This window comes from Triturus cristatus, chromosome 7 (genome assembly GCF_964204655.1).
Source record: "Triturus cristatus chromosome 7, aTriCri1.1, whole genome shotgun sequence".
Classification (NCBI taxonomy): Eukaryota; Metazoa; Chordata; class Amphibia; order Caudata; family Salamandridae; genus Triturus; species Triturus cristatus.
Window position 1 is genome coordinate 1253710607 of NC_140590.1, and position 27158 is coordinate 1253737764.

Here is a 27158-nt window from a genome sequence, read left to right on the forward strand (position 1 = left end):
GCCTTGTCAACCTTTTCCCATTTAATACTAAGGCCTTTATTTCTATTAAATATTGCCCTACGTTGTGTTTTCTTGTCCTTTTTTTTAACCGCAGGTAGGTTTAGAGTAAAAACAATGGGATTATGGTTGCTCATACAACTTGCCTTAACTACACTCCCTTAAAAAGGTGCACTAGATCTTTGCTAATTAAAATATGATCAATAGTTGAAGATGATAAGGGACCTACATATGTTGGGATCTGGGGGTCGATAGCCACATCCAAGTCTTGTGCAAATTTCAGATCCTTAGCAGTGGTAACTCTATTCAATGTATCCCCATACGGCGTATGTTTAAAATGGTTCAGGGGCTGATCCCTTTTATCACAGATGCCACAGGATTCCTGAACCCTAGGATCACAAGTTCCTATATTAAAACCCCCCACCCAAATTATTTGCAGATCCCTTCTGTGTTTTTTCTGGGCATCAGTTATAACATCCTCTATATCATCTACAATATTTGTCACAGTTGGATCAAAAATAATATAATAGAAATTACTTAAAAGCAAATCAAATGACTTTGACGTAATAATTAGAAGCAACTGATGGTATTGAGATTTACACAGTTCTCTTATTGAGATGTCTGTCAATGCCACTGATATGAGAGTGACCAAGCCCTCTTTCGCTCTGCCTACTCTGGAGGGGACAGCTGGTATATAATAGGAGGCAAAACCGTCAACATGCAAAGAGTCCACTGTCCAGGTCTCTTGGCAACAAACAATATGATATTGGTCAAACAAAGTTCTCCAGTCAGGATTATCGATCTTGGACCGAAGACCCGCAATGTTCCATGAGACAATACTAAGACACTATTGTCGCGTATTAGACGCAGGGTAATTTGACGTTGATAATACAGTAAAATCCTCTTGTAAAGTTTCTTTGCCCTCTAAGTCCAGTAGCTGTCAGTCTTGTGCATCCAATTTTGACAAGACTTCAAATCTGTTTGAAAGTGGAAGACAATTTGTTGGTCTCAGAGAGGCGGATTTATCTATTTTAGGATAAGATTGCAATAAGATATTCACATGACCTATCAATGTACGGTCTTTTGGTTGCTAAAAGAAGCCTAAGGATTCTGCTCTAACACCTTTATCATAGGCAAGAAAAATTGCAAGGCTTTGAAGGAGATTTTTGACCAAGTACTGGTTCCTAAAGTTGACAATTATACAGTCCCCAGGGGATGACTTCGGTGCTGGGCCCACCCAGTTCACTTTTCTTGTAGAGATTATTTCCCTGGATAGGTCATGGGACCAGTTTGATTTTCTTTTCAGCCAGAAGGAAACCTTGTTTACCAGGGAACCATGAGATTCATATTTGGTCTGCTGTAGTGGGGGGCCATTTTCCAAGACTATTGTATAAGGGGTACACTCTGGTGGAATAAAAGAATGTATATTATTTTGGTTCCTTTGATTGATGCCACTGAAACCCTTGGGTACCCTGTGATATGTGCCCCGAATATCTCGAGCCGTTTGTATAGTCAGAGGTATCCCAGATGGAGACAATGTGTCAGGCTTCATAGTTAATTTGTGTTTTAACTCTTGACTTTGTGGGTTAGCATGTACTTTGTTTGCAGGGCCAGGATTTACCCCTTGGACCCTCTTAAAACTCCACTGCTCTTCCATAATGTCCACTCTTCTTATGCGTGCTTCTTGGGCAGTAATGACTTTCTCAATTTTTTTCTCTAAATGTATTAATTTTTCAAATGTCCCAGAGCACAACTTAAATATAGAATTTATTTGCTCACGTAGTTGAGCTAAACTGGGAATATTATTTGCACTGGCTCTCCTTTGGGAAACTTTCTTGTAAGAATTTTCTCTGTGGCTTTCTTTTTCTTTTCACCTTGTTGAATTAAAGGACATCAGGTTAATTGCGAGGAACTTGATTTTGGCAATTCTCCTTTGTATATTTCTCTCCCTATTCCCCTCCACATTTGTTCCTGATATCCCCCTTTACTTATCTACGCAGCTTTTCCTCTCTATACTACTTACCTCCTTGCTTTCCCCTTCATAATCTAATACTTTTATTTCCTTCCATCAGCTATTCCTTGAAAAAACCAACCTCTCTTGATCTATATCTTACACATGGCAATGAATGTTTCTTTTCCCTCTCCTTTACTTCACATTATCTTGTGGAATGTCAATGGTCTTACGTATTACATTAAACATAAGAAAGTACTCTCATATCTTCAAAAGAAAAGAGCTGATATAGCCCTATTACAAGAGACGCACTTGGATGCTTTAGAATCATCCAAGCTACGGTGAGATTGGGTTGGAAAAGTCATTCATTGTGGACTGGCAACACAGCCTACTTCCAAGGAGAATAATCCATGGAAATGTGGAGTGGCTATTCTCTTACACAAATCCTTACCTGTTACTATCATTAAGACTTGGGTTGACCCAGATGGCGGATATGCCTTTGCTAAGTTAAAAATAGGAGACAGGATCTTCTGTGTTGGCTCAGTAGATGCTCCTACGGGAGCCAAAGCTCCTATCTTTTCAACATGAACCGCTTGTTAGTAGAAATCTGAACATCCACTTATGTCATTGGGGAAAACTGGAATTTGGCTTGTGACCCAGTTTTAGACAGAACAGGCCCTTTGGACAGGTGTAATGAGGGAGACAGAGCCTTATTAAGAGACATAACATAGGACCGCGGATTATTGAATCAATGGCGCCTTTGTCACCCCGCAGAGCAGGAGTATACCTTCCTCTCTTCTGCTCATGGCACCCAGTCTAGAATAGACTATTTTCTTATATCGCACTCATTAGTTGCAATTACTATTGAATCCCATATATGAGAAGCTGCTCTCTCCGATCACTCTCTGGTTCTCCTTGCTCGTGACATAGCTTTAGTCTCCCCAGGTCATAAACCATGGCATATGAACATTCAGATACATCGCTCATCCCAATGTGAAGCCCAACTGCGCTCACGTTATTCTGATTACTTAATCAATAATAAATCATAAGTTACTTCCTATAGGACCATATGGGTGGCTTCAAAAGCTACTATCCATGGTCAACTGATGAGAGATTCATCTGAGGCCAATAAGACTGCATCCCTTCATCGTATTGAACTTGAGAATCAAATTGTCTCCCTTACACGCCTTTATACCTCTCACCATACAGTGCCCAATTGCCGACGCTTAGAACTAGCCAGAATGGAACTTAATAATTTGTACACCTCCAAAGTTGAATATGCCCATGAACATCTAAAAGGCAGACATTACAAACAAGGAAAGAAAGCAGCTCAATTACTGGCAGCACAGCTGAAACAACCTGAGGCAGTCATGGCTATCCCTGCCATATGGATGGAAACAGGAGTGATTCTTACTAAAACCACAAGATATAGTTAACACTTTTGCATCATTTTAAAGGAGACGTTATACCCCTGAAACTCCTGCAACTGAAGATTAATTATCAGCATATCTTGCAGATATTGACCTTCCTAATCTTACAGACAAAGATAGAAATTTGCTTAATGGTGACATCAGCAAAGAATAAATTGCTGCAACCATTGCTAGGTTACCTTACCACAAATCTCCGGGAGAAGATGAATTTCCTGTTGAATTTTATAAATGGTCTGGGGAGGAATCAATTGACACTCTACACTCTGCTTTTCATGAAGCTGTTCAGACAGCATCATTAGGTCCTATTTCCAACAGAGCGTTGATTGCGGTCGTCCCCAAACCGGGCAGAGATCCGCTTGCTTGTGGCAATTATCTTCCAATCTCCCTTATAAATGGAGATGTAAAAATGTTTGCAAGTATTCTTACAGCACGACTTCGCAAAGTGATTCCATGCTTTATACATCACACACAGGTTGGTTTTGTCCCAGGCCGTTGTTCCAGAAATCACCTTCGAACACTAGCCCATACTTTATGGACTGCAAAAGAAATGACGGAAAATGTGGTGTGTCTCTCCTTGGACGCGGAAAAAGTGTTTGACCGCATTGACTGGGGTTACCTTTTTGCCACCATGAAGCACTTCGGCCTAGGTGATCAGCTTATTTCCAAAGTCCGCCTTCTATATGACAATCCTGTAGCCCAGGTCAATTGTGGAGGATTTATTTCAGAACCTTTCCCAATCTGAAGAGGTATCTGGCAAGGTTCCCCCTCTTTCCCCTTCTATTCTTGCTAGCTATAGAAACCCTTGCTTCCCTTAACCGCCATCCAACACAGATCAAGGCTATTCCTATAGCAGGAGGTATATCCAAAATATACCTATATGCAGATGACATCCTCCTTAATCTGAAAGATCTCCCTCACTCTTTACCTACCTTGCTTGAGATTATCAATAGATTTGTAGCCCTTTCTGGTTTAAAAGTAAACTGGGACAAAAGTAAGGCTCTTCCACTCTCTTCAAGCACCACAAAAACATCAATTGATGGATTTCCCTTTTGTTGGAAACCGTCACAACTAAAATACTTGGGAATTCTGATGAATCGAGGCTTAAAAGGAATTATCTCAGATAATCTCTCAACCCTTATTCTACAAATGGAAACTGATTTTGCCAAATGGTCTCTTCTGGGTCTTTCCATGTGGGGAAGAGTCCATGCCGGAAGGATGGTCACTTTACCTCGCTTTATCTATGCTCTCGGAATGCCTCCGATAATAGTGCCTCTGCCTACACTGCGTCGAGTAGATGCCCGCGTACGGCCTTTTGTTCGGGGACCTATACGTCCTCGTTTAGCTGCTGCCATACTAATGACTCATCGCTCCCATGGAAGTTTGGGTTTACCATCTCTGGAACATTATTCTTTAGCCCTTCACCTCTCACAATTAGCTTATTTACTCCCAGGTACGACTGACCCTCCACAATGGGTCACAACAGAACACTCACTAATTAATTGTCATGACAGCCTTGAATTTCTATACGGAATCCGTTACGCATGAATGCCCCTCCACACCCAGTGATGCAAGCAACATATCAAACATGGCACCGAGCACACCGTCTTCTCAGGGTGGCTTATCACTTGCATTCTAAAGCTCCACTTTAGAATAATGAGAGCATCCGGATAAATGGTTGTGCACTTCATTGGCACAGTTGGAGATCGAGAGAAATTCAGACACTAGAACAAGTAAAATTAAATGGAGAATTGAAATCTTTTGGCATGCTCCGTGAAAAATTTGATCTCCAATTACACAAGGCTTTTCGGCATTCGCAATTACAGCATTGCTTGAGGCGATGTCTTGGTCCTCAACCCTGGACGTTAAAATCTTCACCGATATTGAACTATCTCCTTATTTGGGGGCGACACAAGGGAGTGATGTCTGGATTGTATGGTGTGTTAACTAATCACTTATACTCACAACCACTTCTTAATGCCCTCCGAGAGATATATCAGGAACGCCTGCATATTGTAATTGAAGAAGATGTCTAGCCGGACATATTAGAAGCCCTAGACAAGGGTGCTAGGGAAGTGTGTTTGAAATTCTGTCTTTTCAAAACCTTACATGATTGGTACTGGTCACCTTTGAAATTGCGACGCGCAGGACTATTGTAACACTCCAAGTGCTGGAGCTGTGCAGGAGCTAACTCTGACCTTCCTCATAAAATATGTGAATGTCCTTCTATACAATGTTTTTGGACTTGTCTAAGAAATACCCTTAGTGAAACAATACCCCTCTGACCTCCTCTTACCCCTCCCATCATCTTGCTGCATGATATTGGGAGTTTACCTGGCATTACGCACCCACAAAGTTGTCTTTTGCACACTGCACTCTCTACAGCCAAATTGTGCATCCTAAAACAGTGGCAATCCCCCAATTCCCCCTCACAGGAGGTTTGGATGGTAGAGATGATCCAGACGGCATCCCATGAACGTGTCATATATGGGCTCCTTTTCATCGTGGCTCCTGAATGTTTTCTTCCTTTGCTTTCATCCTTCTTTCCCTTATTTCACCCTTCTTCCTCCTCATTTTACTCTCCCCCTGTTTCTTTTATCTATCTATCTTTTTACCTCTACTTCTGTCCTATTTATCTCCACCTTTCTTTCTTTTCTTTTCTTCTCCTCTTATACCTTCTTCCCTTTGTTTTTTCTCGCTATGCATACGTTACCTTTTCCTTTTCCTTTCCTCCCCTCTCTCTCTCCTTTTTTTCTTTCCTTTCCCCTTTTTCCTCTTCCCTCTGTTCTTTCTTTCTATGGGTAAGGAGACGACAATCTTTCTCATTCATGACTATCCATCACCCTCAGTGACCATCCCCTCTTCTACATCGAATACTTTGTAGTTCTGCATATTCTCCTCACACCCATGAGTCACCTATTTGATTTATCCTTTGACTATGAGCAATGATGGTTTTGGATTACTGTATATACTATACACAATATTATTGTTCTGCCAATTTCTCCTTATCTTATACCTCCTCTTTTCTTTTTCCTTTCTTCCTTCTATTCTATGTAGTTTTTCTCTTTAATCGCATATTAATATCTGAATTATCAATAGACTTCTGCGAGTCCATTATGATGTGCAGCACTTATTTGTATATGTTTACCCTTAAAAATGTTAATTAAGAAATATGACACAAAAAAAGAACAGCACTGTAGAGGGTCTTCCAAAAATGTTCTTGATTTTTTTATTACAGTGGTTGTGGTACAACTGCTAAGATGTAATTCGTCATGGACTGGATGTGTTTAAGTGCTTGGGTGTCTTGGATTGTGTTTGGTGTTTGTGTGGAGAACAATAGAGAATATAGCTAAATTTGAGGCAAGACTAGGAACCTGTCACACACAAAAATCAAATACATAATTTTATTGCATTAATTCGGAGTGAATTGTGCACACACAATGTTTACAATGTAAGCATAATATACCATAGGGAAGGCCTCGTTAGAAGGGTGCAAGGTCCTCCTTCGTCCTTGGAATGCCTACAGGTACTGTTGCAAAATGCACACTTAATTCAATATAAATAAATTCAATCAAAGTAGCCACTGAATTGCCACACACCCACGGGTATACAGGGTAGAAGTTTCAGCACTCTGACTGCAGCCATCTAAAATATTAACCCACCCATGGCTACCCTGATAGATCTCAATATATATGTATATTTATATGCTCTATAAATTAGTTAAAGATTTACATACATTATTTTTGAATATATAAATATGCTCTAACCAAAAGCATAGCTGATTAAAAAAAAATCCGCTCCCTCAGTGGAGTTTGTGGGGTTTTGCCCACTCTGCGTTCCACTTGGAACGTGGAGTCAGCGTGGCATACTTTTTTTCATGCATGATTCACCAATGGCAAATTGGCGAGTACAAGCAAAAATGTGTGTCCTCTAGCAGGATTTTCGGGTGCTAGAATGCCTCCCGGCGAGATTTCTCAATGCGGGCGGTGGCAGCAGGTCACTACAGTTTGCGTTGAGAAAGCTGCCCGTCAATAAGAAAATCTTCTTGAGCGCAGAATGAAGCAGCGCCCTCTGTTGCACCGTGTGGTGCTGTTTGCGCTGATTCTACAGTGTGGAACAAGCTCCCGCACTAAAAATCAGCACAACGTGCCGAATTCCGCCCGCTCACTGACGTTCACGGAATCTCGCAGAGTTTATCTATAACTCCATGGAATTACACTGAGTGAAACTCCGCAAGTTCCTTCCACCTCTAGTAACGATTTGGTTGGTTCTCGTTGGTGTGAAAGGAGATAAGGATGTTTCTGAATCTCCTGTTACTTTTGGTGCTCTTGCAGTTGGAAGGCATAGAGATTAAACCTTTAGACGTTCAGAGGTACAGACCTCTCGGTTGCCTTATTATTGCAAGTGTGAAGCTTTATGCTAAACACTTATTTCCTTTTTTCCAGGACTTCTACTGAAGTCTGATAATGATGACACCTTTTATGCTCCCTAAATAGAGACCCTTAGTAGATGATAATATATTTGACGTTTTTTGGGAAGAGAGAAGGGAGGTTTCTTGATGGGACACCTGTTTGCTTTAATCTATTACTTTATTGTTGTGGCTGTCACAATCCTGTATCTCATTTTATCATGACTCGATCTACTGAGATATTTCAGCTTTCTGCAGTATTGCCTTATCACTTGAACTTACTTTTGGTTTGCGTATATACTGGATTGATTGGTAATCCAAAATTAAATTCTTTAGCCACATTTGGCAATTCTTGGTCCTTGTTGTGGAGTCACATAGCCTTCACAAGCTAGCAATGTATTGGTGATGTCTTCTCAGTAAAAGTGCTTTATGTCAACCAATAAAGGTTCATATGTCTAATGGGGAAAAATCTTTGAAGACTACTAAGAGATTGCATTCTTATTGTGGGACCTGATGGCCGACCACCTATCTGGAAAACAGTGAAACTTCAAACAAAAAGAGGCAGGATACAGAGAAGGATGTTAAATGGAAGAAAGGAGGGTAATATAGTAAATGTCAGTGGAAGAAAAAAGAATTTAAGAACAAAAGGGGGCCGAGGCGTGTGAAAACAAGACATTTTAAAATAAGCAGGCAATGACAAATAGAAGGGAAAGGGTGTGAGAGAGACAGAGGGAGCAAGTAAAGAGGGACAGGGTGGAAAAGGAGACAAGATAGATGCAGTATTGGTGGGACATAGAAGAGAACATAGAGAACAGTGTGCAAGAGAGACAGAGGAGAGACAAGGAGTAATGCAAAAGAGAGGCAGTATTGGGAGGAATGGAACCAGTCCTGTAAATGGAAATTTAGAAGTGCAGGTACTCACTATTTAGAGTACCTGTTTGTTTCTGAGAAGTGCAGGTATTCTCCCATTAAATGTATTGCAGCAGTGCATTTCAAATTCAAGAAGTGCAGGTGCTCAGTCCCGGACAGTACCTGCCCATTTAAAGCACTGAAAAGAATGACAGAAAGTAGTAGTACAGAACCAAAGGGAAGGTAAGACACAGGATAAAGAAGAAGAGTGAAGGAGTAAGAGGACAGAAAAAGAAGCAAGAGATGAGAAAAAGGTAAAGACAAAGAGAGACACTCAGCACACTCAACAAGCACCATGATTGATAGCAGGCTGCACTATACCTCACAGGTGGAGCTGGAGATGCTAAACATGGAAGTTAGGGGACAGGACCACAGGCCAGTGGGTACTACAGGTGTTTTTAGAGACTGGCCTGGCAATGGTGCTTTATATATTAGGGCATTATGAATATTAGGCTGTGGATGACACTTTTCATACTAGGGTATTATGGATAATGGTCTAGTGATGATGCTTCAGGAGTAGCGAACACTTGCCTGACTAATCTCCAGCACTTACTGAGGGTTTCATACTTGGGCCTGCCTGAATCTGACTGGCTATACTGGGCCTTTTACATCAGGACATGGCTTCATGGTTATAGTGTTTTACACTCCAGGGCTCTGGCTTGATAGTGGTGCTTTAAGAGCTGGGACAATGAGGAAGTGGGCTAACTATGGTGTTTTACATACTTTTTGGGGGGATATTAGCGCATACATTCTCCAAACTGACTGTAATGTTAAATGCTGAAGAGCCAATATATTTGACAAACAGTGCTCTAAAACGCACCGTTTGGCCCAATATTTATTTTCAAAATTGTCTTGAGGACAAACCCCATACTCCACTAGAGAGGACTGGGCTTCTTTGCGATCTTCATTCACTTAATGCTATTTGGATCTGGGATTAAAGACATTCCCAGGGCTGGTTCGTGCTCTCATTCCTTCCATTGGTCTACCAATGTGCCAGCCATTGGCATCTGCAGGGTAAATACCAGGTCATTTATCAATCAACTTGTAATGGGTCCCTAACCATGAGCCTCCACTTTAGGCTCCAGTAATAACCCATTCATTCTGTGATCCTCTTCAAGGCTTCAGGCATGCCCTCTTCCACCAGTCTACCGCTCTAGTCTGATATTAAGATCTCTTACTCCTGATTCGTCCCTCTTGGCTCCAGTCATGACTTCATAGAACCCTCCTCCCACTCTTGCCCCTGAATCCCCTATAAATTGACACATATTTACCACTTTCAGCTATTTCAGCCAAATCAATAGAGCAAAAAACACATAATTAGTAAACTGTGATTGCTGTATCTTGAAAGTTAGAACATTAGAATGCATTAACACCTACTTGGGACACAACTAGAAAAGAAGGCGATGAGGAGCCAGAATCCATACAAGAAAAAAAGGAGGAATCGACGTAGAGGATGGTATTGGTTTAACACCCCACCTGTACAAGCAATGCACTTCAGAGGGCTATGGCCTAATTTAGAGATGGGCAGTAAAGAGACTTCAATGACAGTTGTTCCATCCACTCAGGTAAATAAGGCGGGAAGGCCATCTTCCCGCTGCAGGAGACATGTCATTGTTGGAAATCTTCTCAAGATGTGACTGTCAGTATGTGCACACTACTGTTGATGTCCACAAACAGACGAAATGTTCCTGAGCTCCCCAGAGATAGATAATACTCCCTATAAGAATTCCAAAATGGTACCCAGAACAAAACCCCATTGAGGTAATCTGGCATGACAAACACAAGACACCTTTGCTTTTTTATGCTATTTAGGAACTCACCTCAGTTCTACGCAGAAGATGCACGCCCTACTTTTTATTTAATACACACAAGCTTCTACACTTTGGGACGGCGGATCCTTTCAATGTACAGAGATGACCACTGGGCCGTCAAATGGTAAATCTGTCCCCAACTCTAACGTCCTGAGCACATATTACGTAACAGGTGCAGTGCCCCCATTTGCACCACAGCGCACCTTCAAACAGGTGTACCAGGTGCAAACTGGGACAGAACGCCCCATTATCAATGCACTGCCCCAGGGGCAGCACATTAGTGAAAGACTAAATGGCTGATTGAAACAGCAAATCCATTATTCACTGTGCAGGTGGCACCCGCATGCACTTCAACAGGAATTTTGACAGAGACCACAGCTGGGGGGAGCAATGAATGACTGCACCCGCCTGTAGGGAAATGTCTGCAGGGTCCCCCTTTCCCGCTCTAAGCGGGCACCCTTGGGGCGGGGAGGGGCGTGCACCGACTGTTACCTTTTTGTGCCTCCTGACTGTCTTTTTGCTTCAGGGTCCACTTGCATAATACAGTGTAGGGTCAGAGACAAAGTGTTTTTTACTCATTCACATTGGGCCATGCCCCTGTGCCAATGAGGGAAATACCTCTTGAGATAGCACATGCCCTGTATATGTGCTCATGTTATCTGTATTGTAGAAGTGGCACACAAGCGTCTGTGGCCCTTTTTGTAATACTACAGTGCCCCATTGCACAGAAAATAGGAGCGCATGTATTTTATGGGTAGGGATGCGTGGACCCAATCATTCCTTGCTCCAGTGGTCATCATCAAAGGTCTTGAACCAGTGCACTGGCATCTTCCCTACTTTATTTTGATGTGGTGGTCTTCACCTGCAGATTTGCCTAATTGTTCCATGATGTGGTGGCCTTTATCTAAAATCTTGACACTGTGGATGAGCTTTGAGTAGCAAATTTAATGAGGCTAGCTTCCTAACCGGGTCTTGCTTTGGAGATTATCATCCAAACCTTTGCCAATTTGAAAGACATGGTTATTTATTGCTTCTTGATGTGAATTTGGTTCAAGGTACCAAGCCAGTAGACAGGTGAGCTTGCCAGCGTTTCTTGCGGTTGTGGACTTGGTCACAGGACTTAAACCAGCTGACTGTCTAAACGTTTTATACAAGTTGATGTGCTTGTGTGCATATTGCTTCTTCTGTGGTTGATTATGGGCAAATGCTTTGCAGTAGTCAGACTTATTGCAAGCATCCTCTCACCCTCCGGTGTGTGTTTAATGCCTTGAACTGGCAGGTAGACTTGCTTCCTGTTGCATTTAGAGATGGTGCATATGGACTAGGGTATTGTACCAGCTGACAAACCAACTGCCATACTACTTGCTGTGGAAGTTATGCTTGAAGTTCACATTTCATGGGCAAAGTGACTTGAAACACTTATTGAGTTCAGCTTCACTATTGTTCTTTGCTGTGTTCACCATCAAAGGCTTTAATCCAGCTGATGGTGTGAGCCTTGCTCTCCTCCCAGCTGTACAGTGGTTTGTATCCAAAGTGTCGCTCAGCCTTGTCTGTCTGCACAGTGAACGTCGTGCTGGCCACAGCCAGTGTGTACTTGTTTAGTAGGGGGGCATAGCAGAAGAAGGGGCGAAGCAGCCACTGCAGGATCTCATTCAAGAATGCCACAAGGAAGAGGATAAAGTAAGGGACCAGCGGACGGGAGCCAATTAGCCGAAAGCCACAGGCAGCCAAGAATTCCATGTTAAAATCGTAGTAACTGAGATAGGGTGAATAGTCATAGCAGAAGTAAGCCTGGCCGCCAATGGCTGATGGACTCTCTTGGATCTTCCGGGCAGCCAGCAAGTGCATCCAGGCCACATTACCTGCAAACAAAAAAGACTTTTGATCACACAGTAGTTGAAATCAGTGTAGATTAGATTTGAAATTCAAGGGCAGTACATGATTGACTTGAAGTGGCAGAGCTGCTCGGGTTTCCTAGCACTGGAATAATTAGCAAAGATTCATGTAGGCCAGGATGGATGACCATTTGCTGAGTTATCTTATAGCCCACAGTAATGCAATAGCAGGAGGTGCTGCTGGTCAGAACGTTGGGGGTAAGGACAGCACTATGTGTGAAAAAGGGCAATACATATTTTGCTGGAAGGAAATAGAGGATGGCTTTTTTGTGCATACTGTATACCCACCAACATACACCCGACCATGTTCTGTAGATGCTGGGATCACACGGAACACTCGTCGCCCCATCTTCAGGCCCTGTTCATAAAATGCCCGCATCAACTCGTGTTTCTCCCCGTAGATGCCTGTAGGCCTCAGAATGCATGTGTTCAGTTGTTTCCCATCCTTCACCTTGGGGGGGCAAGCACAGACAGAGGAGTTACTTAGTATAGGCGCAAGGCAAGAGTTAGCTCTGAGCAGAAAGCATTTAATATAGGTCAAAAGACCCAAGGAGTGAGAAAGAGCCTGCCACAGAGTTCACAGTTACACACTCTATACAAATACCTGGGAGGCAGAGAGATATTCATGCCATGGACAGAATGTCTCATCATAAGCTATGCTGGCACAAGGGACGAGATGTAGCTCTGTGGCTTGTACAATTTCCAGTAACAGAAGTTATAAAGGCTCATGAGTAACAGGGACTTGGCTGCAAAATGTACAAGGACACGACTTACTTAGCAAAAGTATTGAGAGGAAGCACACTGCTCCCAGTAAGAAGCCAGCCTGCATGGGGTCAAGAAGAGACTCCATTTGCAGCTCATGATAACACAAGTCACACTGTCATCAACAGGATACAAATAGAACCCACCTCTTCTCACTTTTCCTGTCTCCTACCACCTGGCTTCCATTAAATAAGCAGCCCTCTGCCTGCTCCATTATAAGTCCTTCCCCTGTCCCTAGTGTTACTGTAATTATGAGTGATGCATTTTCTCTGTGTCCTCAGGCAATCATTTCTTACTAGAGTGTAGACTTTGTTGGTCCTGTTACTACCACTGACATCCCAGGGTATTGCACTAAAATACATAACCGGGGGCATGGCCAAGATGGCGGACAAGTGAGTCGCAATTCAGACTCTCTCTGCTCCTTGCCGCTAGGCCCCATAACTATTGACCCTCCAGATGCGACTCTGAATCCCCATAGGGTGTTGCGCACACCCGGGAAGGAATTCTTGGCTGCCGAGTCCTGGGCTGCTGCAGTGGGTCCGCTGAGGCCCGGATTGCAAATGGCCTACATGGTCTATGCTCCGCGAGACCCACGCAGAAGGAGAGCGGCCCCCTCTCCCCGCCTGGCTCTGGAGACCATATGGCCGCTGGACACCTCTGGGAAGCGTGGAGCAGGGCCGAGGACCGCCTCACCTGAATTGGCCTATCCTGGCGGAGCTGAGCGTGGACTGCCCCCGCAGACTGCTACGAATCAGCGGGCCCTGAGGGGGCACATCTGCAGGTAATCGCCCTGTGGGAGCCGGGGCGACGACCCTGCCTCTCTGACCTCCCTGTAACGACATGGTGATTGCACCATCGGGCCGCCGCGAGAAGCATAGGCTGCGCCCAAGTGGCTGGCTGGTGCTGCTGAAGCCCACCAGAATAAATGGAGATCCATGCTTCCCGGGGACCCACAACTGAGTTTCTGCGGCACAGACCGGAGGAGCCTGAGCTTCAAAGAGGCACGGCTCGGTCCTGTGAGACTCTTGCCCCTGCGGAGCCTGCTGTTCCCCTTGGCCCAGGCAGCAACCGCAGAGGAGGATCTGGGTGGCCCCTCATTCTATGCTGGACCACTGACGCACAGATGGTGAGGAGTAGGTGGGCCCGCTGACTGTAGCACTTGCAATGCTCGCCTCCCCTCGCCTCCTTCGCTGCTTCCCCATCGCCCAAAGCAGCAGTGGTGGGCCCCTGCAATACGCCATCTTCCGTCCCTGACTGACTGAGACCCGGGCCCCTCTTAGCCTCCGTATGGAGATCACCAAACGGGATAACACAGGGTGCCAGATAGATTGTGATCCTTCCCTCTTTTCTCCTTTCCCCCCTTCACATGTTTTTCTCCTTTCCCTTTTATTTGTGGGAGTCACCTGGTCCAGGGGTAGGGTACGGGGGGGGTTTGATTATTGACATTGTATAGCTGGCACGGCCATACAAGGGTCCTACTTGTTGATGTCATATAGATTGGTGTCTTTTGTTGATTATAAACCAATAAAAAGGTTTAAACCATAAAAATGCATAAGCAAGTAACTTCGTTTCTACACTTGATTCTCCAAAGGAAGCTAAATTCTGGAGAGCTGTAATGATTTTCAAAGTTCACGGATAAACAGAAGATGGCCTACTGAAGTGCTCTCTATACACTGAAAAAAGGTCATAGTTCAGAGTTTTGTTGAATTTTACTCATACCACTAAGTGGCAGATTCAGGCTGCTTTGCATTAAACTATGGAAATGTCGACACTGATTATACTGGGCAAGCAAGTCCTATTTGCAGAGGTATTCATATGTACAGAACTCAGATGCAGCCCTATACAATAATTACACAATTAACTGTCACGGACAGAACACCGTGAAAAATGTGAAGGGTCTCTTTATGAGGGTCCCAGGTAGGAAGAAAGAGCCATAACGGGGAAAAAATCCTTCTTGGCAATATGGATAGTTCATTATTGAAGATGAATAGCATTGGAAATCAGACACCAAAACTACATTAAGACAGAGTAAAGAAAGAGTCTGGCATAATCTTTAAGATGTGCAATCCAAAATGGAAGTACAACAACAGAAAAATGGAGCATGAATCAGGGGTAAAAAGTATCTAAGATGGGCAATGAAAATAAAAATTAGGAGAATTAAACTTTTTGTGACACCTTGTTCTCGGATGCAAGCTCCCTCAAATATGAGTAGAAAAGGAAATGACTTCACAGGAAAATGGTCAAACACCACTTTGGATGAGGAAACTCTGGAGAAACAAACTGGGTGATGTCCTTGTTTGGCAGGCACAAGAAGAGGGCTTGAATGCCCTACCTCCTGCCACTCTTCCATCTGGCATTTTTGGTTCTCTGTACTCCTTTCCCCAAACATTCATCCAGACATCCTAGGCTGCCCGCTGCAGACAAAACTCTCCAGAGCAACCGCACCTGTGTGCATGCCAAGGCAGACTAGTGGTCTTGCGCAAAGCAAACAGGGGACTTTTCTTGCAAACCAGCAGCACTGCCTTCCCGTCTCATAATGTGGAAACAGAAGACTACTCCATTGCCTCTGCAACATCAAGGCCACACGCTGGTGAGTTTTGACTGCAAATCTAACAAACTCAAAGTTGAATCAGAAGCTTTGATTTTGAAAATAATAGCTATTTACTTATAGGCAGTTAATATGATGATCAAACAAACCATAAGGTTCAAGCACTTTGAGACTGTTGGAAAACGAGGCAGTACTTGTGAGGCCTGCACAAATAACATGACTACATTTGTCCTGGGAGCCAAACACCTCATAGTAGCGCTTGACTCTCAGAGGGTAGCGTTGCAAAGCAGTCTAAGGCTTACTCAAGAGAGGTGGTGTGGGCTAGTAATCGCCATTTACCAGTACGCAGAAATAACACTCAATAATTGATTGTCCAGTCTTTACTTTGCTTTATAAAAGGAAGAGTACATTTATTAAACACACACACTACTCAATACTATGCACCAATTTACAAATATACATAAGCTGTTGGAATTACTTTGTAACATTGCATAACATTCCCACACCTCCTGTAGGGGGGGGTGGGGTCTAGTACCACCACTCCCATGTATGCACATCATATTGCCCCCTAATGCAGTGGGTTGAACATAACCTGGAGTGAGGGCCTTGCCCATGGGCACCATCCCAGTGGCACCTCCTCATTATCTCAACAAGCATTTAAAATGGGCACACCTGCCCTGGTGACACATAACCCTGACTGAGCATCTCGTACTGACCATACAGTATACACCTCTACATCTTAGGGGCTAACAGTCTGGGTTGTTCTTCACGTAACGCAGTGGCAAGAATTCATGTTTGGGCATCACTTAGAATGACAGTTCTTATCATGGCTGATAACTGTTATAATGCATTGCAATTAAAGACCCTAAAAGGCATCATAGTTATAATCACAGTATTAAGCATTTACAGCCAGACACCCTAGCAGGAATGTCCAGCAACATAACCCCACTTTGCATATGACCTCACATTACACATGTGACTTTCAATCCCTCAATAGAAATAACCTTGGTAAATTCACTTCTCGTGCAGTTGCACCTCTTCACCTCCAGGGGATGTCCTTCTCCAAACATCCTCCAGCTCAGCCCTCCATACCTTGGCGCATTCCCGAACACACCCCCAGCTAAAGAACAAACGTTCCAGCCACAGGATGCTGTTGATGCCTGGCTGAGCCCTTGAGGGGCTATTTCCACTGAGCAGCGCCTCCTGTGTTGGCGGCCTCACGCCCTTCTTCAGGCCGTTGGGGACCTGGTCCCACCCGGACCCCTTGTCCCAGGTAAGTCCATTACAGCGCGGGGAGTTCACCCCCGGCTGCTCCTGCCTCTTCTCGGGGGCACGGTCCCACCCGGGCTCCCCGCTCCATAGGTACGGTGGAGGGCAGCTCGTGGAGCCCACCTCCAGCTGTCCTCGTCCGCTCCCCGACTGGCCAGCACCCTCGTGTGCTGCTGCGGGATCCGGCACCTCTCATCTGGTCTGCCCGCTCCTGCGGGCAGACATGGAGACTCCTGCTGGTCTGGCAGGACCTCAGGGGAGTGCAATAGCACTTCCTCTGCCTTCCTGCAGCTGCGGAGGAGTGCAGCGGCACTCACCTGTCCTCCTCCTTCACTTCGGGGCCCAGATATGGGGTCCCGGGCCCCTGGGTAATCCTTCACGGGGAGCGTGACGGCACTCCCCGACTTCCCCTCTCTTCGGGGCCCGGAGTTGGGGGTCCTGGGCCCCTTCCACTTTTCCCAGGGGAGGCGGAGGCGCTCCCCTACCTCCATTCCCATCAGGGGCCAGGGTGGGCTCCTGGCACCCTGTTTGGGCCTCTTCACGGGCAGCGTGACGTCGCTTCCCAACTTTGCTTCTTGTGGGGGCAGTCCCTGGGACCTGACCCACCCCGGGGACCATTTAAGACCGGCGGCGGAACCCAACGCGCTTTGTCGTTGGCCAGGCCAGAGGTCAAATGTCGCCTACCTTCTGGGGAGCCTATCTCAGCCCCCAGGGGACGGCACCTTTTTTGCCTTTCTTGCTCCTGGTGGCTCGGCCCAGCCACTGGGAGCCCTTCCCTTCACCCTCCTGGTCTCAAGGAGGGTGAACTCAGCAGAGAGCTGTCTTCACTGGCTTCCTGCACCAGTCTTTCTCCTGGCTCTCCCTCTGGGCCTCTCTTCTCCTTGCGCAGAGGCCCAGGCTTCTGCTCACTGGTCCTGGACTCCCCTTTTGGTGCAAGTCAGGTTCCTGGGACAGTCTGGAGGTTCTACCTTCCACCTGCCCATGGCACCAGGCTCCAGCACCAGTCTTCTTCAGCAGACTAGACCCCAGAGAGAGCTCCTCTTCCTGTGCAAGACCTTTTTAAAAGAATTTTGAGGGGGGCTGGCAGGAAGGCTCTGCTTGCCCTTTCAAGCAGCGACACATCACCTCTCTGCCCCTGTTCCCTCCTTCCTGCCCAGGTCTCTGGAATAGTTAAAAAATGGCATCGTCCAGGGGTCTCATGCCACATGGTCTCTGAAAAGCCCCTTCCCTCCTTGCTGCCTTCTCTCCAGAGCAGCTTGGTGCTGGCACCAGGTGACAGCTGCTGATGGATAACCTGTAGCTCCACCCACCTTCTCTCTCGGAGAGGAGACCTTCGCCCTTGGAATGCTTGCAGTGAAGGGCCAGGTCTCCGATGCTACAGCTTGGGGAGGAAGGTCATTAATCCAGCCTGGCAGGGTCAGACCCACTCAGGCTCTGGTTATGAGCTCAGTCAGAGGAATAGGACATTTCTGGATGACCCATAAGCAGTACATATATGGTTTTGGACTCAGCAGAATACTTATTTTCACACAAGTTACAGTGTATGTCTGAGCGTGTCTGGAATTTGAAGGCCCTAGGGAAGTGAAACCATCCCATGTGATCCCATCCTCATAGGAGAATAATGGAGTTGTCCTTCAGTGAAAACAGTAAAGCATACTTACTTTCCCTTACATGTTTCTTCCCATTGTATAAAGCCTATTCCATGTCACCACCCAGTTCTGCATAATTCCTGCCACACCATTCTATCTGTACCTACTCCTGTAGTCCGCACGCCAGGAATCTCCCCTGCGCAGGCCCTACACGTGTGCACACATATGTACACACGTGTCTGCATGTTACCAGCCCAGTGCCCCTTACTCAGGCAGCAGCGCAGCGGGCGACTCTCACCAGGGGGACACCGGTAAAATCCACATCCAGTCTCTTTCAGCATGAGTTCACTGTGGGTGAGTCCCAACTTATGAGGCTCTCCCACAGTAAAAGCTCTACATTTAGGTGCTCCAAATGCAAAAAATACAGGCGGTTCAGATGGTCAGAACCACCTTCTAACAGAGGCTAAGATGCTACTCGCAGTAAGGAGCAGCAAATGAAATAACATTTGGGTCAGTGGGCAATGTTACCCTATTGGGTTGAATCTTCAGTCGCTGCAGAAGATTCTTTTACTGTTGCACTCTTTCTCAATGGATAAAGATTCAAGACAGAAAGCTATAACTTTATCAAGTTTTCTAGTTTGATTTGACATTTGTCGAAGTATTTTGTGAGCCCTTGCTAGGCCGAAATCAGTTGGTTTGAGCCTAAGAGACAGAGAATCTGCAAAACAATCTCTTTAAAGTCTCACAATCAACCACCGAAAAGTGAACTCGAATTCCCAACCCAAAAAGATGTTAGTGTGCCAAAGAACTGGTTTCAAAGTTAAAGTTCAAGTGTCCAGTTAAAGGGGAGATAATTCATCCAGAATTTGGCGACAGTGCGGGAACTGGATACAGTTCATGTTGAGACCAGTTAAAGCTCTAATTGGTCTAAAAACAATCAGTGTCCAAACACAGAGACTCTAGGTTCTCGCAATTGACATAGGTCTCACAATAGTACATAAAGTTTAACAGATTTTACGATCTCTTAACCAGTTGGTCACAGTGACAATTCTCAGATGGCCTAGTCACCCATGAGATAAGGAGAACCCATTGTAGCAAGTGCTTCCAGAAAGCAAACTGGGGAGCTGATATTTAGGAACAGAGTCCGGTCGTACCTTCACATCATAATATCTCTGTAACCATAAGTCGTGCAAAGATGGCTCAAATGTTTTCGGGATGAGGTTGTCTTGCCTCTGCCATCATGACACTACCTTAAAACAGAGGGTGAAAGGGAAAAATCCTTGAGTCCCTTTCAGACTGGAAATAGAAACAGAGCTGCTACAAACTGGAGCTGAGCTCTTGGGAGGAAATCAGGGCTTACCACCCGGCGCAGGACTTCACTGATCCAAGCACATTCTTGACACTCAGATAAAGAGGATGCCACACAGAAAACTGGCAGCACATTGGCCTTACTTCTTGGGCGGCTCAATTCTTTGGGTCCTCCTTTACATACCACAGGAATCTTTTAGACTAGGCTTGGTTCCAGTATGGAAGCGACCCACAACTAGGGCTATCCTAACAAACAGCTTTACAAGCTGGTACCGTAGAGCTTCTTGAACACTCTAGGCAAATAAAAGTAATCTGGAAGGGCAGTTATTACCCAGTTGAAGGCACCAACCAACTGGTAAACTGAGTTACTGTTCAATGGGAGGCACTTTCGATTTTCTGAATGTTCATGTTTATTAGCAATCTGCGTCATTCTGCATTCGGAAGAAAATAATCCTAATAATTCAAGGATACTTAGGAAAGAAAGCTGTATTTTCCGTACAGCTCCTAAAATAGAAATAAGGGGACGCTACTGTTGTAATAAAGATGTCTCATAGTCCATGTATATTAAGTAAGTAGATTTATTCAGGATAGATGTTATCAGGTAGAGCCCCACCAGGAGCAGCCTTCCTGCTGCTCAGCCCATCCTCCAACTGACACTCTCTCAATCAGCAACATTCCAAAGCCACCTCGCACACCAACATTCCACCACCACAGTCACACTGGCTGAGCAGCAGGTATAACACCTACAAATGTCTTTACCGTGTGTATAAGATGGGGGCAAACCAAACACTTCCCAAGGAAGGACAGACATGGAGGAAAAAACGCCAAGCAGTCAAAATAATTCCAGTCAATCCATTGTTCTCCAGCTGGGCCTAGGCAGGGACTGAATATGAATCTTCCATACTATTGCAAAGTCATCCTGTACCCTGGGCACCCCCTAACTTTTTGCTGGTGGTAACTGACTCTGACTGATCCTGGGCTCTGCCTAACAAGGCCCAGGGCCATGCTATGCTGAAAGTGACACATCAGAATACAGTTAAAACACCTACATACACTAGGGTACACAATGGTATGGTGGGGTACCCCTGTGATTGGCATGACCTACCCTATAAGCCCCTAGTATACAATCGGGCAGGGGGATTGAAACTATCTAGAAGTCCCTAGTACCCTAGGGCATGGCAGTTTAGAGGCCAGCAGCTCTTTTTGCACTTGCTTGTGTGCACTGGTGAAACCTAAGTTCAGTTTAAAAGCAGCCCTGTGTGACTGAGGTGGGGTGGTGGGGTGTCCTGTAGAAATCAGGGAAGTACTTATAAAATATGTTGTTGTAAGCCCTAGTGCTGGAAAAATGGCCCAAGTCATTTTCCCCATTGCAAATCCCAAGCCACATAGGTTAACATGACAAGAGGTTGGTAACTAATAACTCTTGATAGGAACAGACTAGAAACACCATTTAAAGAATTCCCAGAATGGTATTAATAAATCTAACAATATTATATTGTTGAATTTTCCCTAAAGTGTACATACAAGAAGTTATAAGACTTTCTTGTTTCTAAATCCAAATTCAGCCTTCCAGTGGTCTGTCCTGATTGGTCAGAGTTAAGTGGATTAGCCAGGCTGCCTTGAAGAGGTGATAAAGAGCCCCTGGGATTAACCAGCTCTGCTGGGAGGGCAGTGTGCTGCTACACAGAAATGCCAGAGCAGGGAGAGGAGTCGTAAACCATGGTCTTCAAAGGCAGAGTGATAGCCACAGTGTCAGTTTGCACTCTACACTTTTGACCCCAACCAGACCTAGGATTAGGGAAGGTATGTGCAGCTGGTAGGGGGAGAGTCTATGGAAATAAGCCATACTAGGGGGTGTGTTTAGCCAGCTCTTGACTCTCTGCTGGAAAATCAGCCATTATGAATTCTACACTCTACATGATGTGATCATATTTTTGGGGAGTTGACCTGCTCCCTTTGGTCAGCAGTGACTTCCTGCTTGACCCAGAGAACTGGGAATAAGTATATGAGAGGGGCAGAGCCTCTCAGATCTGCTGCTTGAAACTTACTGAAGCAAGAAGTGCCCTTGATGCGCAAAGATTTCTAGGGCCTGACCTCTGAAGAGTGCACCATCTGAAACTACAGCCCTGTGGATTATCTTGCTAAAATAGAACTAATGAGTGGACTCCCTGAAAGCTACAGGTTGAAAGAGCTCATCTGGAACATCACCAACTAAATCTACACCTTGGAGAACCACCAGTGGATGTGTAAGGGTTTTGTACCAGTAGATTATGGGAACTGAAGTCCTCAACTTTCAAGGACCATCTTGGAGCTTCCAGACCCTTGAAGTGAGTTTGAAACACTTTGGGACCCCTAGAGGAACTTCAGGAAAACACTCAAGAAGTTTGGAGAACTTTGGAGCAACTTTGGAAAAAAGCTCCATAGAGGGAACGACTCAACCTGGCCAGCCAGGCCGCATGCCTTCGACTGCGAGTCGGCCAAGCCATCCAGGTTCGTCCCGCTAAAAGCTCCATCGGTCCAACTTCCAGAGTTTGACCAGGAGTAGAAGAAATATGAAACCGGCGAACTCTCACCGGATCCGGCTACATGAAGAGCATCGAGAGACCCCCGAGAAAAAACTCCAAAAAAGTTTCTAAGTCCGCTCGTAGAAAAGGTAACCGGGAGCAACCGCGAGCTGCAGCCGCCCAGGGCTCCATCTCGGTCGGCCTGAAACTTTGACTTTGTCTTTGACCCGGCCTATCGCGAGCAGGTGTCCAAAAATGGTGCTATAATCTTCTAAGTGCTATATTTTGCTAAATCTTAGAAAATTCATATCTCTAGTTCCCGTTATTGGATTTTTGTCGTTTTGGTGTCATTTTAAAGATAAAAATATTTCCTATTTTTATAAATTGGTGTTTGTTTTATTATGTGGTGTTTTTAAATGCTTTACATACCTGTCTTTGAAGTTAAGCCTGCCTGCTCGCAGCCAAGCTACCAAGGGTTAAGCATAGTAATCATTTTCTAAGACCTATGCTGAGTCCTACCATGTGTTAGTGGCCGTATTGCCAGTGGCAGACCTACATTTGCCACTACCTATAACCCACTTTCCAACACATACCCTCTAAGATTAGCCATAAATGGAAGCTACGTGAAGTATGGTATAATTACAACAACACTGTCCTATAATCACAGTGTTTGATGGGATGGAAACCATCAACACGAGTACTCTTGGTTAATGTGTGCCACACAGATGCCACGTGACTCATCCTGTAAATGAAGGACCACAATCAGGCATGCACTGTCGCAGGATGTGCTTGAAGTTGTTTACAAAGTTTCAGGGTTACGTGATGTAGAGTAGAGACAAATGTTCTACTCACACTGTGCTCATAACGGCACCACCTTTTGTTTTTTCTAGGGGCTCGGTGGGGAGGTGGTCACACCATTTGTTAGTCCTCTGGAGGTGATCTGTGTGTTTTTGCTTGGCTTCATCTGCATATAGATCTGCTGCAGTGGTTCTGTGCACTGTGTACTCCCATCCGCAGCCAAGAGTCGCTACTTCCCATCATCAGGATCTGCAGCAATTGACCATGGGTGAGAGCTGGCATTTTAGTAACTGGCATGGAACTTTTTAACCAATGCCCCTTGAAGAGGAGTCTGCGACCCTGTGTGTAAAACGGAAAAGGACCCCATTATCATGTTAGGAGTCTGTAACCCCACAATACCAGGTCCATGCTGTATAAATACCTCAAATAAAATAGACCAAAACGGTTGAGGCACAGGCTGTGAGAGGCAGCTTAGGCATGAAGATATCTGGTCAAAACAGAGTGACCTGATGTTGAAAACCAAAAATATAGGGCATTCCAAAAACAGAAGTAGGACTACAATGTATTGACCTTGGGGCACAAAATGCCTTACTTGACAATGTTTACCAACATAAAAAACACACACAAACAGGCACTATGGAGAAACCTAATGTGGTGTTACGGCCAAAGCTGTTGACTTTGGAACTGGGGAACCAGGTTTGAGTCTAGGGTTCAGATTACTACAACCTGAACTTCTGGGAAAATCATTTAATCTCCCTGTGCCTCAAAAATGAATGTGTCCTTGTGTAATGTATTTGGTGCTTTCCTAAAGTGCTCTAATACTTTAGGTTGAATTCATGCCATACAAAACAGCAAAAAACATAAGGAAAAAGACTGTCCCATGAAATCACGCTATCAAAACACTGCGTCAGTTTTACCTGTTTGCCATTGGATGCAATCACTAGTGCTTCAGCTGCGGCCTTACTCTGGGGGTAAGGTTTCTCATGGTTAATGTTGTAGTCAGTTTCTTCGTTCCCCCTACAAGACAGAAAGAAAACAAGAACTGAGACACGAATCATGAACTTCACGTAGGTGTGTAGAGGAGAAGCTCATACCTCTCTCGTCAGTAGAATGCCTCCGAGAAGGTTGAATATAACAGCTCACAGTCTGGCCCGGCTTTAGCATTAGGGGCGCCCGGTGCGACAATCTTTTTTAGCACCTCCCCCAGGACCACCTCCTCAGATTCCCTCACTACCACCCAACAAAAGGGCCCCTCATCTCTCCATAGCCCCTCTCTCACATACATTTAATTTGTTGTAAAGCGCTGGTAAAAGCTGGCTATACTAATCCACTCATGTATCCACTTTGAATACAGATCTCTTCTTTGCAGCAGGCAAATTAACCCTCTGCTCTACTTTATGGCAAGTGAAAACAGCCACTAGACAAAACTCTGATCTCTCTCTCTCTCTCTAAGTTAGTGCTAAACACAGCGCCACCACCTGAGGTCAGTGCCCCCCTCCAGGTCAGCACCCAGTTGGCCGCACCTGTTGCATTGCCCTAAAGCCTGCCCTGCCCACAATAACAGACCTTTATGCCGCTCGAATAAATGAATAAATCTCCATTTATTTTAATGGGCTCATCCTGCAAAGCCACTCGCTTTAATCCTCCTTCGAGACTCAAAAGACTGAGAGGGGTAGGGCCGCAGGTCAGGCGTGACTTCACAGAGCTTTGTGTAGACTTATGGCCTCAATAAAAGACTGAGAGGGGTAGGGCCGCAGGTCAGGCGTGACTTCACAGAGCTTTGTGTAGACTTATGGCCTCAATAAAAGACTGAGAGGGGTAGGGCCGCAGGTCAGGCGTGACTTCACAGAGCTTTGTGTAGACTTATGGCCTCAATAAAAGACTGAGAGGGGTAGGGCCGCAGGTCAGGCGTGACTTCACAGAGCTTTGTGTAGACTTATGGCCTCAATAAAAGACTGAGAGGGGTAGGGCCGCAGGTCAGGCGTGACTTCACAGAGCTTTGTGTAGACTTATGCCCTCAATAAAAGACTGAGAGGGGTAGGGCCGCAGGTCAGGCGTGACTTCACAGAGCTTTGTGTAGACTTGTGGCCTCAATAAGAGTATGGTGGACTTGTTTCTCCTCTGAATACTATGAGTGGTCCAGTGTTTCCGGCCCAGGGTTTACCGGATGCTGATCTGCACCCAATAAAACTGCAGCTGAAGAAGACCAGGAGCTATGGGCAGAAGCACAGCCCTGTGCCCACCTTTCCTTCCCAGCAATGCCCCATCCTCCTCATGCATGCCTCTGCAGGCCCCGGTCGCCTAACCAACCGCTCGCCCCCATTCACCTGACCTGCATCAATCCCCACAATTCCATGTATTATTTGCTTTAAGAGGGTGGTAAGTGGTATATCTGCCAACTTGACCAGGTCCATGAGCGTTGTGTTGATCCAGTTCAGGTTTTTTCTTTGAATTCTGGAACTTGTAGTCTATTTCATAACGCAACAAACAAGATTAGAAATCACAGAATTCAAAGAAAAGACCTGGACTGGGGCAATTCATCATGCAAGGGTCTGGGAAACTTGATGGGACTGAAATGTGAAAGAAAAAGGGTTCGTTATTAGGCCTATACTCCAGTTTAACATGTGGAAACGGGTTCAAAAATAATCTCAATTCTGGGGCCAATAAATTGTGATTTCTGGCTTCCGGTCACCAAAATAAGCTGGTAACGGGCCATAGGTGGTGAGATTGCAAAACGTCCAAAAAGTGTGGCTTATGGCCTGGAGCAGTCAAAAGGGACACGGTTCTCTATTTTAGCAACAGGATACGACACAGCTGACTCACTCGAAACAAACAATAACCACAGACTGCAAAAACAGGAATGTAAAGAAACGCCCTGACGCGTTCGCTTTAGTTTGGTTTACTCCATTCATTTGTATGCAGACGGTTCACATTAGCGGTCAAACGAAAGGTTTGTTGCTGTTCTGTGACTGGGGTTGCCATGGTGCGAGGGTGGGTGTGGGATTCCCCCGGCGTGTTTCCGTCTGCGTCTCGTGCCGGGGAAGCCCGTTTGGCCGCACGTGTGTGCAAACTGACGTCAGACCAAAAGCCAAAATCCCAAATCCCAAGATACACACACACGAAGGCGCGCGCCCGGCCAGTAATGGAGAGAGTGCACGCGGTGCACGAAAATTCACTTACAAGCCCTGATCACTGGGAAGTGACAGACCAGGCCTGTGCGGTCGTTAAGTGGTGGAGGGTGAACGTGGTCTGTAGGCTTGTTAGCTGAGAGGGACGGCGCAGGGTGCAAGTGCAAAATTATCCTACTCCCGGAGAAACAACTGAAATGATGAAAATAAACCACTATGGGAACTTATAAGAACACCGATATATGGTGGAGGAAACTGGCTTTTACGCTCCCATCCTTCTCAAAATAAGGTGCAAGAAAACAGACCGAGGCCCAATATCCTGTGATAGCAGGAAAATACACGAAACCTATGCACGAACATCTAAATGGCCAAGTTCAAAAACCCAGCAAGGCCTGACAAAAGATACTGCACCTTGAATATGCAGGACGCCTATTTTTTTATGTAGTGTTTCATTGAGAAAGAAGCACTTAATTGAAAAGCAGAGTGAAGCCAGGGAGTTTAAAGTAGACTGTCTTAAGATCTGACACCTCTTTTACTATACGGACCCCCCAAAACAAACCTTTCTAAACTCTTCCCTCTGACTCTTCCCCTCCAAAACCCCTTTTTACTCATCCGAAAGCCTCCTCCTACTGCTATGACCTAAAAAAAAGAAATAAAAAAACAAAACAAATCCTTCACTCTTCTATCAACATGTTCACTTCTCAAATTCCATATTCCACTATACTACTTCACCACTAATCCTTTTTATGGGTTCCAGAGTAGCGTGCTACTCACCAATAAAGCGTTTCAACACCCCATCAGGGTTACAAGCGCTATATAAATGCATACCTTTTTCCCTTTTCTACCCCTCCCCA

The 27158-nt window shown here is 45.3% G+C and overlaps 1 protein-coding gene across 5 annotated transcripts in view; it reads right to left on the reverse strand.

Moving 5' to 3' along the window:
- Nucleotides 1-6590: 6590 nt before the first annotated feature.
- Nucleotides 6591-27158, reverse strand: part of HSD3B7 (hydroxy-delta-5-steroid dehydrogenase, 3 beta- and steroid delta-isomerase 7) — a 366630-nt gene continuing 346062 nt past the window's right edge. For all 5 annotated transcript variants that reach the window (XM_085618735.1, XM_085618733.1, XM_085618734.1 and 2 more), the window contains exons 5-7: nt 24094-24193; nt 12687-12849; nt 6591-12365 (exon numbers count right to left, since the gene is read on the reverse strand). In XM_085618735.1, the coding sequence (XP_085474861.1) occupies nt 11941-12365; nt 12687-12849; nt 24094-24193 (688 nt within the window). In that variant the 3' untranslated portion in view covers nt 6591-11940. The remainder of the gene's footprint in view (nt 12366-12686; nt 12850-24093; nt 24194-27158) is intronic.